Below are 14,564 nucleotides of genomic sequence, written 5' to 3' on the forward strand. Positions count from 1 at the left end.
CAGAAGGGACGAGACGGAAACAGAAGGGACGAGACGGAAACAGAAGGGACGAGACGGAAACAGAAGGGACGAGACGGAAACAGAAAGGACAAGATGGTAACAGAAAGGACAAGACGGAAACAGAGAACGCTAACATTGGTGCTGTGGAGTTTGTGATTGTGGCTGCTTTGTCTGGCCTTGGTCTGCTTGGCACTGGGCCTGCATGTTTCCTGCCAACGCTGCCATATCCTCCTGCAAGCTATCTGTTGCTCTAGTGGGCACACGGTGTGACACTACCGCCACATCACCTCATGCTTCAGTTTCACCACTCACAACCTAAGAAACTTCATAAGATTGTGAAAACACACTGTTGGATGGAGTTTTGCAAATACCACAGAGTAATGCCTTCTGGCAGAGTGCCTTGTCCAGAGCTAAGCATATAATTGTATAGTGCACCATATGGTCTGAAAGAGTCATTATGGGCATTAGTAACAAATTGACACATGGGGCTAAGGCTAAGGTCGGCTGCCCAGGCCCTGTATGAGGGGTTTGGTTTCCTGTGTGATCAGTAGAGTTCAATTTGTGCTGCTATGACATGTGGTCATTTGAAATAGTAATTGGACAATAAACTGCACATGTAATCAAAAGTAAGAGCTGCCAGTTCTTGTAAAGCGCAAGTTTCCAAGTAATTTGCTACACTGTATGTGGAATCCATGAGAGGAAGAGTGCTTTGTACAAATTCAAGTCCTTCACACCAAAAGCCAACAAATGCTATTTGAGGTTTTTTTTTTTTTTTTTTTTTTTGGTAAGGTTCCTAATTCTCAGCTGAACCGTTATATGGTGGGAACATGGCTGGATGGACTGGTACTTTGTTTAACAATGGAAGCTGACAACGTGGCCACGGCCAAAATAACTGTTCAATCAGTGATAGTAGCACAGTGTCCATAATGAATAAACCTGATGAAACTGTACATGAAGACTGTACTTGTGGAAACCATCCTAACCTTTTTACCAATTGTTCTGCAATTTTGTAGTACATGAGACCTGTCCAAAGTAACCCAAATATGGTTTTATTCATTAAGGCCTCAACTACATCGGAAAACAGTGTCCTGTGAAACCACACGTAACATGACAGTTCACCAAGTGAATGGCACATTGGAAAGACACAGAAGAGGGCCATTAGTGCTGCTCTGCACACACACATATATGTAAGTGAGTGGAGACCTGGTTGGTTGCACTCCTCCCACAGGTGGCTTCCAGCATCTGCCTTCCTTAAAAATTCTCTTACATTATCATATTGCGAAATGTTTTTTCTCCAATCCCAAATGACCAACAAATTTGAACATCCTGGAGATACTTAAATGCCCTATATTTAGAAACCAAGTGTATTGGTCACTTGGTAAGCATTTCTTAATAATTGTTGCATTCTGAAATTACGTATCATCAGCAATTCTCTATCATATTCAGTTATAGTTCTTGTCACTCAGTGTGTGTCAGCTACACACTGTATGAATCCCATTTCTCCCCAGCCATGAGGCAGTAGACCAACTTGGTATTAGTAAGTATAAAATATGATATACACTTGTAATAACTACACTCACTTTCTAACATGAACTATTAGTTCTCACTAAATTATTTACAATATTAAACTTAATTTTAAAATAATACTATTTTCTCTTGTGAAGCATGCACTTCTTGTGTCCAAAATATAAATTATCTAACTCTATACTCAGCTCATGTCTGACATAATCAAATTGAAGTCTGTTTTAATATTTAAATCACATGTATTATATCTGTTGTCATTAAAGCTATATAATAAAGTTCCAACATCCACTTTAACAGCAGTAGCTTAAGACATTATTGACAGCAGAAGGTAGAAAATTTTCAGTAGTAACTTTTCAGTACCAACTGCAGTCAGTATTTTCCTGTTAGTAAAAAACAATTATGATTTATAAATAGTAACAGAAAATGGTAAATTTCAACTATTAAATGGAAGCAACTTGTTTTGTAGTAGCAACAAGTAGTAAGATCTCAATAGTAAATGATGATTACAAAATCTCAATAGTGACAGGAGCTAGTATATTCTTAATAGTAACAAAAGGTATTACATCCACAGTAGTAACAGCTGATAGTACTCTGATAGTAGTAACTAGAGTTATTAACTTGTTGGTAAAAACATAAGACAGTGACTTATCTTCTATCAAATCTGTATTACCACCATTTCCTACATTATCAAAAGATACCACACTAGCATGTAATTCCTCAAATTGTAGTCCCATTTTATTTACAATTAATGTATAAGTTTCTTCATTTTTGATTATAACTTGTTCTAAAGTACCTGCTTTTCCCAGTAATTCTTTTTATAACATTTGCTCTTCACGTACTGTACAGACTCTTTTGAAATAACATAAAAATAACGTTCAACATTGCAGACTACTGTTTCTTCCTGATAGTGTAACAATCATCTAAATTGTGTATCTCTTTAAGGTCTTCATTAGCTAGTCCCCCCTTCAATTCAGAAAACATAATACCCATTTGAGAAAATCTTTTGTCAGCTTATTTCTCCTTCCATATGAGAAAACCTTTTGTCCTGCTGTGTAAGGGACTGCATAATTGATGTGAATTCTTCATTTCCTCAATGAGAGGCATTTTTATCAGTCTCTTAACAAATATGAATGTACGAGGGTGAGTCAATTATTATCTGCAAAGTAATTATAAAATTTTATTGTAATCAACTAGGAATCTTACAAGAACATCATTTCTCAACATAGTCTCCATGCGTTTCAATGCATTTGGTCCATCATTGTACAAGCTTCCTGGTGACCTCATAAAAGAAGGTTCTCGGTTGAGCTGCGAGCCAGGAATGCACCGCTTCTTTCACTGTTTTGTCTGAGGCAAATTGGCAGCCTCTTAATGCCTGTTTGAGTGGACCAAACAAGTTATAGTCAGAAGGAGCAATATTGGGACTATATGGATGATGATCCAGTAATTCAAATTTGAGTTTCTGGAATGTTTCAGCAGTGTTGGCAGCAGTATGCAGACGGTCATTGTTGGGCAACAACACAACACCTTTTGACAGCAATCCTTGGAGTTTGCTTCAAATTGCATGCTTTAGCCTGGCAGTGAGCATCTCACTGTAACGTACACTGTTTATTGTTGTGCTCCTTTCCCATAATATTCCAGTACTGAACCTTGTGCGTCCCAAAAAACCATAAGCATCAATTTTCCTGTGGATGGTTGAGTACTGAAGTTTTGAGTTTGGATATTTCCATTCCATAATCTGCCATTTACTCTCCAGCTTGTAATGATTGATCCATGTTTTGTCACCAGTAATGATTCTGTCTAAGAAGTTGTCACCAGTAATGATTCTGTCTAAGAAGTTGTCCCCTTCGTTACCATAGCAATCTAAGTATTTTTTGCAGATGTCCAAGCGTGTTTGTTTATGCAACTGTGTGAGTTGTTTTGGAAGCCCTCTTGCACAAACTTTATGAAATCCAAGTCCATTGTGGACGATTTTACGGGCAGAGCCATGACTAATTTGCAGATGATGTGCCACTTTGTCAATAATTGATCATCTGTCTAAGAGAATCATTTCACATGAATGCTCATTCATTGGGCATAACACTTTGTGACCATTTCAGAATTTTTCAATCCATTTGTAGACACTCCATTGTAGCAAAACACTGTTCCCATATTGTACTGAAAGTCTGCTATGAATTTTGTCCCCTGATATAACTTACGACCAAAAAAAAACTGATCACTGAACATTGCTCTTCTTTGGTGCAAATAGACAGTGGAGCAGCCATGAGTAACAGCATGGCAGTGATAACAAAACTAACCTAGCAGATTGAAAACTGCAAAGATATAACAATGAATAAACAAAGCATGCATCATCAGTGTAAAATGACATTCCTACCAAAATAAACAAAAATGTAACTAAACTGCAGATAGTAATTGACTTACCCTTGTACATAGTTAATTTCGATTCCAGTTCTGTGACTAAGATGGTACTAATAGTAAAGAATATTTTTTATTATATCTCTATCATTTACTAACTAATGAAATGCCCCTAACAAGTTTTCTGTTATAACTGAATACTGTCTAACAAATAGACTTTGTAATTTGGTATTCACCTAAAAAATTAACTTTACTTATTGTCAGTGTCAGTACATAAGTTGCAATTTAGAACACACTCCACAATAAATTTTATCTTAAAGAAACAGAACCCACTGGACTTTAAATATGAACTTTCAGATAGCTTCAGTCCATCAAAGTGTCAACTGCAAGTCATGGTCTGCGGTTGTTACACTCATTTGGATGCTGATGTTGGATGATGCCTGCACCTGATAGCCACACCATGTAGAAACTATTGACTGTGAACTGCAGGCTGTGTTTGAGTTGTCCAAGGCACCACTTTAGAATGACAGAGCTGGTCCTATTAACATATATTAAGGCCACTAACTTGTGGTTGGCAAATGGAAATACTGTTACATCACATTGATCTTGGGAACATTTAAAATTAACAAAGATATTGTCAATGCATGCTAGTTCCATAGTAGGTTTATTGTTAACTCACTGTATATCGAACTGTTGTAATAAGTTTTTCAGATCAATAACACTGTGCTGATCAGTTGACATGTCAAAATCAGAATTAAGATGAACACCTCTTACAATGTCATAGCTGATAAATCTGTTCTCAGTGACGTCTGATTTTCCTAAGAAAACACTAATAATACCACTGGGATACTTTTACTCTGAAAAAGGAAACTGCCTGCTAGAATTCTGGACAGAGCACAATTTAATCAACACTAACAGTTGATTTAAGAATCATCAAAGGACGTTTTATAAGTAGAAGATCCCTGGAGACGCTGAAATGTTTCAGATTGATTATACAGGGTGGGGAATAATTTGGGATAGAGATGAGATACAGAAGGATGTTTTAGATAAAACTTGTTGGTGGCAAAGGAGGTTAAAGTGATGTTTTAAAATTTCGAACCTAATATTTGATTTAAGATTTAAATAAAGTGGCAAATTTTACATAAAAATGATACATTATTCAACAGCACAGCACGATTCAGCAAAGATCACATAAGCAAAATGATTTTAGTTCTAGTAGGGATCAACTCAGAAAAGAAGAGGGATGCAGCAGAACAAAATGTTTGATAATAATTGGAAAGGAAATTTGCAAGACAGAAAAACATAAATAAGTAACTTTGTTTGTTCTGTCTTGCAAATGTCAAAATAACATTTATTTGTTGTGATGTATTTATTTTTGCCCATAAATGCATTAATTAAAACTTAAAAGTCAAATCTCTCTTCACTCTTTCATAACCAGACATCACAAATACCAGTTTCCAGAAACAAAACTCAACCTTATATTGACCTTCGATAATTACCTTTAAATAATGGTTATTGGTAATGAGAAGTGATTCATTACCCCCTTCCAACTTGTATCCAATATTTACTAGAACCAACAACATATTTCCTTATTTGACCTTGACTGAATCTTGCCATTACCTTGCATAGTGCATTATTATATGTGTAAAATTTGCTGCTCTTTTCGAATCTTAAAATCAAATATTAGGGTTACAATTTTAAAAAATCACTTTAACCTTCTAATCACCTAGAAAATCATTAGTAGCAATGTGTGTCCCTCTATGCCACCTATACTTTTATCTGAAACATTTTCCTATATCTCATCTCTCTCTGGAGTTATTCCCTATTATGAATTAAATTGGTCCACCCTTTATAGTGGTAAGGCAGAAATTTCAAAACTAGATTTTAAACTGTCAGACATTTCCATGGGCAGATTGATGTGGACTCTCATCACAATTTGTTGCTTGTAAACTGAAGATTAAAATTAAAGAAGTTGGAAAAAAAGGAAAATCAAGGAGATGGGAGTTGGATTGTTAAGAGTTTCAAAAGGAACACTGAACAACTACTGACTAACACAGAGGAAAGGAATGCAGTAGAAAGCAAACAGTTTGCTTTGCGAGATATAGTGAAGACAGCAGGGGATCAATTACATAAAAAGGCAAGGCCTTGTAGAAATCCTTAGCTATAACAGGAGAAACTGAATTTAGTTGAAGAAAGGAGAAAATACCAGCCATGACTAAACTATTCCACCTTGTGTCCATAATGTATGACACAGGTAAAAATGCCCCCAGACTTCCAAAAAAATGTTGCAGTTAAATTCCAAAGAAATCAGGTGCTGAAATATGTGATATTACCAAAATATCAGTTCAGTAGGTCATGGTTGCAAAATACTGACACAAATTATTTACAGAAGAATGGTGAAATTGATAGAAGCCAAACTCAGGGAAGAACAGTTTGTGTTATAGAAAAATGTCAGAATATATGAGGCAGAACTGACCATACAATTTCTCTTAGGAGATAGGTCAAGGAAAGTGAACCTATGTTCATAATATATGTAGGTTTACAAAGAAGGCTTTTGACAATTGTTACTGGATTACACTGTTCGAAATTCTGAAGATAGCAGGGTTAAGGAAAAGGAAAATAATGTTATTCACAACTTGCATGGAAACCAAATGGCAGTTATAAGAGGTGAAGGGCATGAAAGGGAGGCAGTGGTTGAGAAAGGAATAAGACAGGGCTGTAGCTTATCCCCAATGTTACTCAATGTGAGCACTGAGCAAGCAGCAAACAAATTTGCAGAAGGAATTAAAATTCAGGGAGAAGAAATAAAAACTTTGAGGTTTGTGGATGACACTGTAGCTCTGTCAGAGCAGTGAAGGACTTGGAAGACCAGTTGAGTAGAATGGATACTATTTTGAAAGTAAGATATAAGATGAGGACCAACCAAAGGAAAACGAGGGTAATGAAATGTAGTCAAATTAAATTACGTGGTGCTGAGGGAATTAGATTAAGAAATGAGACATTAATTGTAGTAGATTATTTTTGATACTTGGGCAGTAAAATAACTGATGATGGGAAAAGAAGAGATAATATAAAATGTACACTAACAAAGGCAAGAAAAGCATTTCTGGAGAAGAGAATTTTTTCAACATTGAATATAAATCGAAGTATTGAGAAGTCTTTTCTAAAAGTATTTGTCTTAAGTGTCCCCTTGCATGGAAGTGAAATGTGAACAATAAGCAGTTCAGACAGGAAGAGAACGGAAATATGGTGCAACAGATGAATGCTGAAGATTAGTTGGGTGATCACATAACTAATGAGGAGATACAGAATAGGACTGGGATGAGAAAATTGTGGCATAACTTGACCAAATGTGGGAAGTGTTAAATTTGTAGAGGGGGACCAAGAGATGAATACAGTAAGCAGAGTCCAATCGATGTAGGTTGCAGTATTTATTTGGAGATGGAGAGGCTTGTGCAGGATAGAGTAGCATGAAGAGCTGCATAAATAAATCTTTGGACTGAAGATCTCAACATCTATGGTAGGTATTTCTTTGAGCCTTGCTCCAAAACTTTAGGGTCTCCAACAACACCTATCATCATAATGAATGGATGGATGGAGTGTCAGGAGGGAGAAGGAGTGGGAGAACCCATTTGTGTGCGTGTGACACACAGTCCAGTACCTTAGTTCTGAAAAGGAGATAAGACATACAGTAGAAGATGGAACATGAGGTACATTTGGGACCTCTGATATGAAACTCCCTGTAATTCATCCACAACAACTCTCTGAAGAAGCTTCCAATTACTTGACAGCTGTCATGGTGATATCGAGCTCCTTGGTTTCAGAGTAACCTAATGCACCAATATCCCATGAGTTGCTTACCTTCTGCCTCATTGTCAGTCAGACAGTCATAAGGTCAGAGGGTTGAACAGCCATCGGGCATATCACGTAAAAATGATCTGTGCATGTGTACAACTGTTTGTTTTAAGTTTTATATGAAAAACTATGAAATTCTTGTGAATCAAGGAAACTACATATAGTGTAAAACTTAAATCATGGCCTGTTTTTTTCTCATACATATTTGACATGATACCTTAAATTTATACAAACATCATATGTTCAGATAAATCATGCATTTATATATATAGTATGATTACAAAAGTGATAAACAGATGAAAAATAACTAATAAATAAAAAAATGCTAAACTGTTGCATCATGAGAAACATGAGAAGAATGGTAGCTGTCAATAATTCATGAGTGCATCTGGATGGATTATACCTTGGGTGCAGGTTCAGATGCATTTCTGAAGGAGCACTTTATGTTTACACTTAGCTTACATTGTTAACATGATTCATTTCTATAATCATTTTGGCAGATGTGTTTAGTAATTAATAATCAGATGGTTTTGAAATCATCCCCTGGTAACCAAGAACAGTGCTAAAGGGAATAAGCTTGTTTCAAATTATTTTTTCTCTTTCAGGTGTTACTGTGAATAGTGTTCACCCTGGTGCAGTTTTAACTGATATATTTAAGGGAATACCAAAGTTTTATTACCGTATATTCCTTGTTATTGCGAAAGCCTATTTTAAGGTAAAGTAGCAAACACATTAATGAAAATTTATTGTTTCTTTGGTTGCCCAGATATGGGTTTACCTTTTCATGCTGCTTTGTTTTTATTCTTTTGCGTGAAAATCATAATTATAACTAATCATAATCAGAGCAATAACTTTTCAGTATGTCTTTGTGAAACAAGCAAGAATCATCACAAAGATTTATAATAAGGTTGCTGCTTGATATATCTACCCTGTGTCTTCAAAAGTAACTGGTATCTCAATTTTTCCTTTTTGATTACACACAAATGTGTGAAAAGTGCAAGCTATTCTGCAGTATTTCTCATAGATTTTCTATTGTGTCATGTAATTTGATCACAGAGGCACAACTGCCACCTGCAATTACATGTGTAACCCTCGCAAACATAGTCTCCTAGTATAATCCTGTCATCAAAGAGAGGAGAGAACCATTTACAAATTCCAAACATATTGCTTGCTGGAAACTTGAGTGTTATAAGTATAAACAAGTAACTTGGCTGAGAATTACAGTAATGTGAGCATATTTAGTTTCCTAACTTTCATCATTCCAAAATCTCCCCCTGGTTCCTTAAAAAGCTGCAAAATCATTTATTTATGTTCATCCTCTTGGAGTTTTGGTCATTCTTAATATGTTTTGCTGTGCACATAGAAAATGGTTTGGAAATAAAAATGATCATGAATTACAGATTCATGTATGTCTTCAACTTTTGTAGTCTTGGCAAATTCATAGTTAAGATTTTGTTAAGACACTGATCCCCATTTTCAAGAAATGAAATCAATATTTTGCGCCAGACACCGGTTATTTTTAAATGAAAATCATTCACTCATAAATGTTGACTTTTTTCCTTCCCTTCCATAGCAAAGAATGTAACCAACAGGGATTAATAAGCATGATGTCATAATAGCGAGTAGGTCACAAAAGTAAATAAATCAGTCATGAAGGCTAGGAGTGTGTTTCTGCTAATAAGAACAGATAAAGGGTTGTTAGCACGTCACTTAGAGAATGAATTGACATCATTTATTTCATATTTGATGGACGCAGAAGAATTGGGACAATGTTTAAACAGATTGTAAACCATGCACTATACAATTATGTGCCCAGTTAGTGGATTAAGGATGGACCAACCATGGTTTAACAGCAAAATTCAGATGATGATGATGATGATGATGAAGGCTGTTGCACTCTTGGTTCAGAAGGGTATGTACAAATGATTACAGTCAGAGGCTGGTACAGATTTGTGCATCTGTGAAAAGATCTATGCGTAAAGCATACAACAAATGTCACCATCATACCTTAGTAAAAGATTTGTCTGAGAATATTATGGTCCTATGTAAAATCACTAAGTGAATCTAAGGCTTTCATCCAGTCTCTCATTGGCCAGTCTGATGAGTTAGTAGAAGACAGCAAAAGTAAAGCCAAAGTCTTAAATTTCACATTCAAATAATCATTCACTTGGGGGGGGGGATCACACAAACATCACAAACATACCATCAAATTGTCCATTGCACAGACTCGCATATGGAGGATATAGCAATTATCTTAGTTGACAAAGAGAAACAGCTGAAAGAGTTGAAAGCAAATAAATTACCAGCTCCTGGTGTAATCCCAGTTAAGTTTTGCATATCGAACCCTACAGCAGTGGCCCCTTACTCAGTCACAAGTAACTGGAAAAACATACAGGTGACTCATGTATATAATAAAGATAAAAGAATGCACCCACAAAATTACAGACCAATATCTTTAATATGGGCTTGCTGCAGAATCCTTGAACATATTCTCAGTTTGAATATGATAAATTTTCTAGATAGGGAAAAAACTTCTGTCCACATATTAGATGTTTTAGAAAGCATTGCTCATGTGAGACTCTCTTATGAGATCCTGATGATGGATGATAGGAATAAATTCCATATTTCTAGATTTCGGTAAAGTATTTGACAGAGTACCACACTGCTGACTACTAATGAACAGAATAGGTTCCCAGATGTGTGAGTGGCTTAGAGACAAGGGTAACATCATGAATACCATAGTGAACTGTGGTAGAACTGCCATGATTTTCTGTATTCATAAATGATCTGGTGGACAGGTGGGTAGCAGTCAGTGGCTGAGTGCTGGTGATGCTGTGGTTTGCAGGAGGCCAAAGTTAAATGACTGCAGCAGGGTAAATGACTGCAGCAGGGAAAATGACTGCAGCAGGGTAAATGACTGCAGCAGGGAAAATGACTGCAGCAGGGTAAATGACTGCAGCAGGGAAAATGACTGCAGCAGGGTAAATGACTGAAGCAGGGTAAATGACTGAAGCAGGGTAAATGACTGAAGCAGGGTAAATGACTGAAGCAGGGAAAATGACTGCAGCAGGGAAAATGACTGCAGCAGGGTAAATGACTGCAGCAGGGTAAATGACTGCAGCAGGGTAAATGACTGCAGCAGGGTAAATGACTGCAGCAGGGTAAATGACTGCAGCAGGGTAAATGACTGCAGCAGGGTAAATGACTGCAGCAGGGTAAATGACTGCAGCAGGGTAAATGACTGCAGCAGGGTAAATGACTGCAGCAGGGTAAATGACTGCAGCAGGGTAAATGACTGCAGCAGGGTAAATGACTGCAGCAGGGTAAATGACTGCAGCAGGGTAAATGACTGCAGCAGGGTAAATGACTGCAGCAGGGTAAATGACTGCAGCAGGGTAAATGACTGCAGCAGGGTAAATGACTGCAGCAGGGTAAATGACTGCAGCAGGGTAAATGACTGCAGCAGGGTAAATGACTGCAGCAGGGTAAATGACTGCAGCAGGGTAAATGACTGCAGCAGGGTAAATGACTGCAGCAGGGTAAATGACTGCAGCAGGGTAAATGACTGCAGCAGGGTAAATGACTGCAGCAGGGTAAATGACTGCAGCAGGGTAAATGACTGCAGCAGGGTAAATGACTGCAGCAGGGTAAATGACTGCAGCAGGGTAAATGACTGCAGCAGGGTAAATGACTGCAGCAGGGTAAATGACTGCAGCAGGGTAAATGACTGCAGCTGGGTAAATGACTGCAGCAGGGTAAAAGGTTATTTAGACAAAATGTCTTATTGGTGTGATGAATGGCAGGTAGCTCTATATTTAGAAAAATATATGTTCATATGGATGAGTAGGAAAAACAAAAAGGTGATATTCAGTTAAAATATTAGTAGTGTCCTGTTTGACACAGTCACATCATTTAAACATCTTGATGTAATGTTACAAGCAATATTAAATGGAATGAGCATGAGAGAATTGTAGTAGGGAAGGCGAATGGTCGACTTTGGTGTATTAAGAAAATTTAGGAAAGGGTTGTTCATCTGTAAAGGAGACCACATATAGGACGCTGCTTCAGTTTGTTATTGAGTACTGCTAGGCGTTTTGGGATCCGTACCTGGTCAGATTAAAGGAAGACATCAAAGCAATTCAGAGGCAGCCTGCTAGATTTGTTATCAGTAGGTTCAAGCAACATATAAGCATTACGGTGATGGTTCAGGGACCCAAACGGGAATCCATGTAGGGAAGACTATTGAGAAAATGTAAATAATTTGCATTTGAAGCTGACTGCAGGAAATTATACTGCTGCCAACATACATTTTGTGTAAGGACCATGAAGCTAAGATGCAAGAAATTAGGGCTAATATGGAGGCATACAGATTGTCAGTTTTTCCTTGCTCCATTTGTGAGTGGAGCAGGATAGAAAATGACTGGTAGTGGTAAAGATATCATCTAACATGCACTATATGGTGGCTTGCAGTGTATGTACGTAAAAGTAGATTTGGACAACTGACTTCTTTCCGAATGTTTTGGTTATGTGTTTAAAAGTTTACTTCAGCTACTTCTTATGTAGGAATACAAATTTAATATTTGGCATAATCCATGCTTGGCGAGACTCTACATGAATATTCATTCAGTAATTTACAAAAATTACAAAAGTAATGCTGTGGTCCTCCAGACTGGTGAATGTTTCAATAAATGCTATCAGTGCACTTTTTTCCCCACATCCAAATTTTTCTCTTTATAATTTATTTGTGATGCACTTATTTGTCACTGGAAACATACATCAGGCCATGAAATGTTTCGTGTTATTGACCTGACACATCTTGAATGTTTCTTGACCTGTGGAACAGAGAAAAAGAAAATAGCAAGCCGAAGCTCTGAGAGTCTTTTCTCAGAAGCCAAATTTTTTGTGACATTTAGATAATCCTCTACAGGCGAATGGAAAAACTGGTAGAAGCTGACCTTGGGAAGTTCAATTTGGATTCCGTAGAAATGTTGGAACACGTGAAGCAATACTGACCCTACAACTTATCTTAGAAGCTAGATTAAGGAAAGGCAAACCTACGTTTCTAGCATTTATAGACTTAGAGGAAGCATTTATAGACTTAGAGAACGCTTTTGACAATGTTGATTGGAATACTCTCTTTCAAATTCTGAAGGCTATTTACAATTTGTACAGAAACCAGATGGCAGTTATAAGAGTCGAGGGACATGAAAGGGAATCAGTGGTTGGGAAGGGAGTGAGACAGGGTTGTAGCCTATCCCCGATGTTATTCAATCTGTATATTGAGCAAGCAGTGAAGGAAACAAAAGAAAAATTTGGAGTAGGTATTAAAATTAATGGAGAAGAAGTAAAAACTTTGAGGTTCGCCGATGACATTGTAATTCTGTCAGAGACAGCAAAGGACTTGGAAGAGCAGTTGAATGGAATGGACAGTGTCTTGAAAGGAGGATATAAGATGAACATCAACAAAAGCAAAACGAGGATAATGGAATGTAGTCGAATTAAGTCGGGTGATGCTGAGGGAATTAGATTAGGAAATGAGACACTTAAAGTAGTAAAGGAGTTTTGCTATTTGGGGAACAAAATAACTGATGCTGGTCGAAGTAGAGAGGATATCAAATGTAGACTGGCAATGTCAAGGAAAGCGTTTCTGAAGAAGAGAAATTTGTTAACATCGAGTATTGATTCAAGTGTCAGGAAGTCGTTTCTGAAAGTATTTGTATGGAGAGTAGCCACGTATGGAAGTGAAACATGGACGATAACTAGGTTGGACAAGAAGAGAATAGAAGCTTTCAAAATGTGGTGCTGCAGAAGAATGCTGAAGATTATATGGGTAGATCATATAACTAATGAGGAGGCATTGAATAGGATTAGGAAGAAGAGAAGTTTGTGGCTCAACTTAACTCTAAGAAGGGATCGGATGGTAGGACATGTTCTGAGGCATCAAGGGATCACCAATTTAGTATTGGAGGGCAGCGTGGAGAGTAATAATTGTAGAGTAAGACCAAGAGATGAATGCACTAAACAGATTCAGAAGGATGTAGGTTGCAGTAGGTACTGGGAGATGAAGAAGCTTGCACAGGATAGAGTAGCATGGAGAGCTGCATGAAACCAGTCTCAGGACTGAAGACCACAACAACAACAACAACAACAACAACAACAACAACAACAGATAATTATTAGCAGCTCTACATATATTTTTAGTATTACAGCTAAACCCATTCTAAACCCTTTCTCCCCCTCTCCCCTCACAAAAATCATCCACCACATATCTGTACAATGTTGTTCCCAGTTAGAAGGGTTTAGTTCCAAGAAATATCTTATTTTTCACAAATTTTCATTCTTACATCTACATGACTTCTCTGCAGTTCACTCTTAAGTGCCCTGTAATGGGTTGACTGAATCACATTCACTGTATTTCTCTACCACTTCCACTCTCAAACAGAGTATTTCCATGCAACCTCTGATTTCTCTTATTTTATTACAAAGTTCATTTCTTCCTATGTAGGTGCATGTCAATAAAATATTTTTATGTTCAGAGGAGAACACTGGAGATTGAAATTTCCTGAAAAGATTATGCCGCAATGAAAAATGCCTTTGTTTAATGATTGCCACCTCAACTGATGTATCACATCCATGGCACTCTATCTGTTGATTCTATTTGCTAAGTATCCCATACCTCATTGCAGTACTGCTACTCTAGCAGAGGACAAACAAGAATAGTGCAGGTAGTCTCTTTAGTAGACCCATTGCATCTTCTAAGTGTTCTGCCAATGAAACACAGTGTTTAGCTTGCCTTTGCAACAAAATTGTCTATGTGATCATTCAAATTTGGA

At 37.2% G+C, this 14,564-nt stretch overlaps 1 protein-coding gene across 1 annotated transcript in view; it reads left to right on the top strand.

Annotated features, from left to right (window-relative positions):
• Nucleotides 1-14,564, top strand: part of LOC126354302 (retinol dehydrogenase 14-like) — a 72,219-nt gene that overhangs the window by 46,119 nt on the left and 11,536 nt on the right. Inside the window, exon 5 of the mRNA XM_050003856.1 lies at nucleotides 8,337-8,446. Within this exon, the coding sequence (XP_049859813.1) occupies nucleotides 8,337-8,446 (110 nt within the window). The remainder of the gene's footprint in view (nucleotides 1-8,336; nucleotides 8,447-14,564) is intronic.

The sequence above is a fragment of the Schistocerca gregaria genome, chromosome 3, assembly GCF_023897955.1.
Source record: "Schistocerca gregaria isolate iqSchGreg1 chromosome 3, iqSchGreg1.2, whole genome shotgun sequence".
NCBI classification, from domain to species: domain Eukaryota; kingdom Metazoa; phylum Arthropoda; class Insecta; order Orthoptera; family Acrididae; genus Schistocerca; species Schistocerca gregaria.